The sequence below is a fragment of the Neopelma chrysocephalum genome, unplaced genomic scaffold, assembly GCF_003984885.1.
Source record: "Neopelma chrysocephalum unplaced genomic scaffold, ASM398488v2 Primary Assembly neopelma1_90836, whole genome shotgun sequence".
Taxonomy (NCBI): domain Eukaryota; kingdom Metazoa; phylum Chordata; class Aves; order Passeriformes; family Pipridae; genus Neopelma; species Neopelma chrysocephalum.
In genome coordinates, this window is record NW_020919640.1 from 30 (window position 1) to 797 (window position 768).

The 768-nt window shown below is 68.1% G+C and overlaps 1 protein-coding gene across 1 annotated transcript; it reads right to left on the reverse strand.

Moving 5' to 3' along the window:
• Positions 1-333: 333 nt before the first annotated feature.
• On the reverse strand, positions 334-761 carry LOC113979947 (vitelline membrane outer layer protein 1 homolog). Its single transcript, XM_027707225.1, has one exon. It carries the CDS (start codon positions 734-736, stop codon positions 383-385), a length of 354 nt encoding a protein of 117 aa, XP_027563026.1. The 5' UTR covers positions 737-761; the 3' UTR covers positions 334-382.
• Between the last annotated feature and the right edge of the window lie 7 nt (positions 762-768).

Here is a 768-nt window from a genome sequence, read left to right on the forward strand (position 1 = left end):
TAATGGGGTTCCAGGAATCCTGAGGGGTCCCGGGTGTGTCCAGGGGGTCCCAGGGGGGTTTCCAGGATCTGGGGTGGTCTCAGTGGGGTTCCAAGGGTCTGAGGGGTCCCGGGAGGGGTCCAGGGGGTCCCAGAGGGTTCTGAGGTGGTTTAATGGGGTTCCAGGAATCTTGAGGGGTCCCGGGTGTGTCCAGGGGGTCATTGGGGCTTTATGAGGATCTGGGGTGGTCTCAGTGGGGTTCCAAGGGTCTGAGGGGTCCTGGGAGGGGTCCAGGGGGTCCCAGAGGGTTGATGAGGATCTGGGGTGGTCTCAGAGGGATTCCAGAGATCTTGAGGGGTCCTGGGGGGGGAAAGTTCCCCCGAGTTTTGGGGGAGGTTCCCCCTCACTGGCAGCAGTAGAGGTCAACATCGTTGAGCCCGGTGTCGTCGCCGGCGCGCTGGGGGGGCTCCACTCGGGTCCGGAGCCCGCAGACCCCCCCGTGGGGGGGGCAGGGGAGGCTCCAGTTGCCCCAGGAGCCCAGGGGACCCCCCCTGCCCTCCAGGAGGGACCCCCCCGAGCAGATGGCGGCCATGGCGTTGGCGGCCGTGTCGTCCCAGATGCCGCGCGGGGCCTCCACGCGCAGGCGGAAGGAGAGGAGGCGCTGCCCGGGGGGACACGTCTCGGGGCGGGACCACTCGCCGCGCCTGGGGGAGGAAGGGGAGGACAAAGGGGGAGAGGTCAAGGGGTCATGGACCATCCCCCCCGAGACTCCCCTGAGGTCATAGTGGA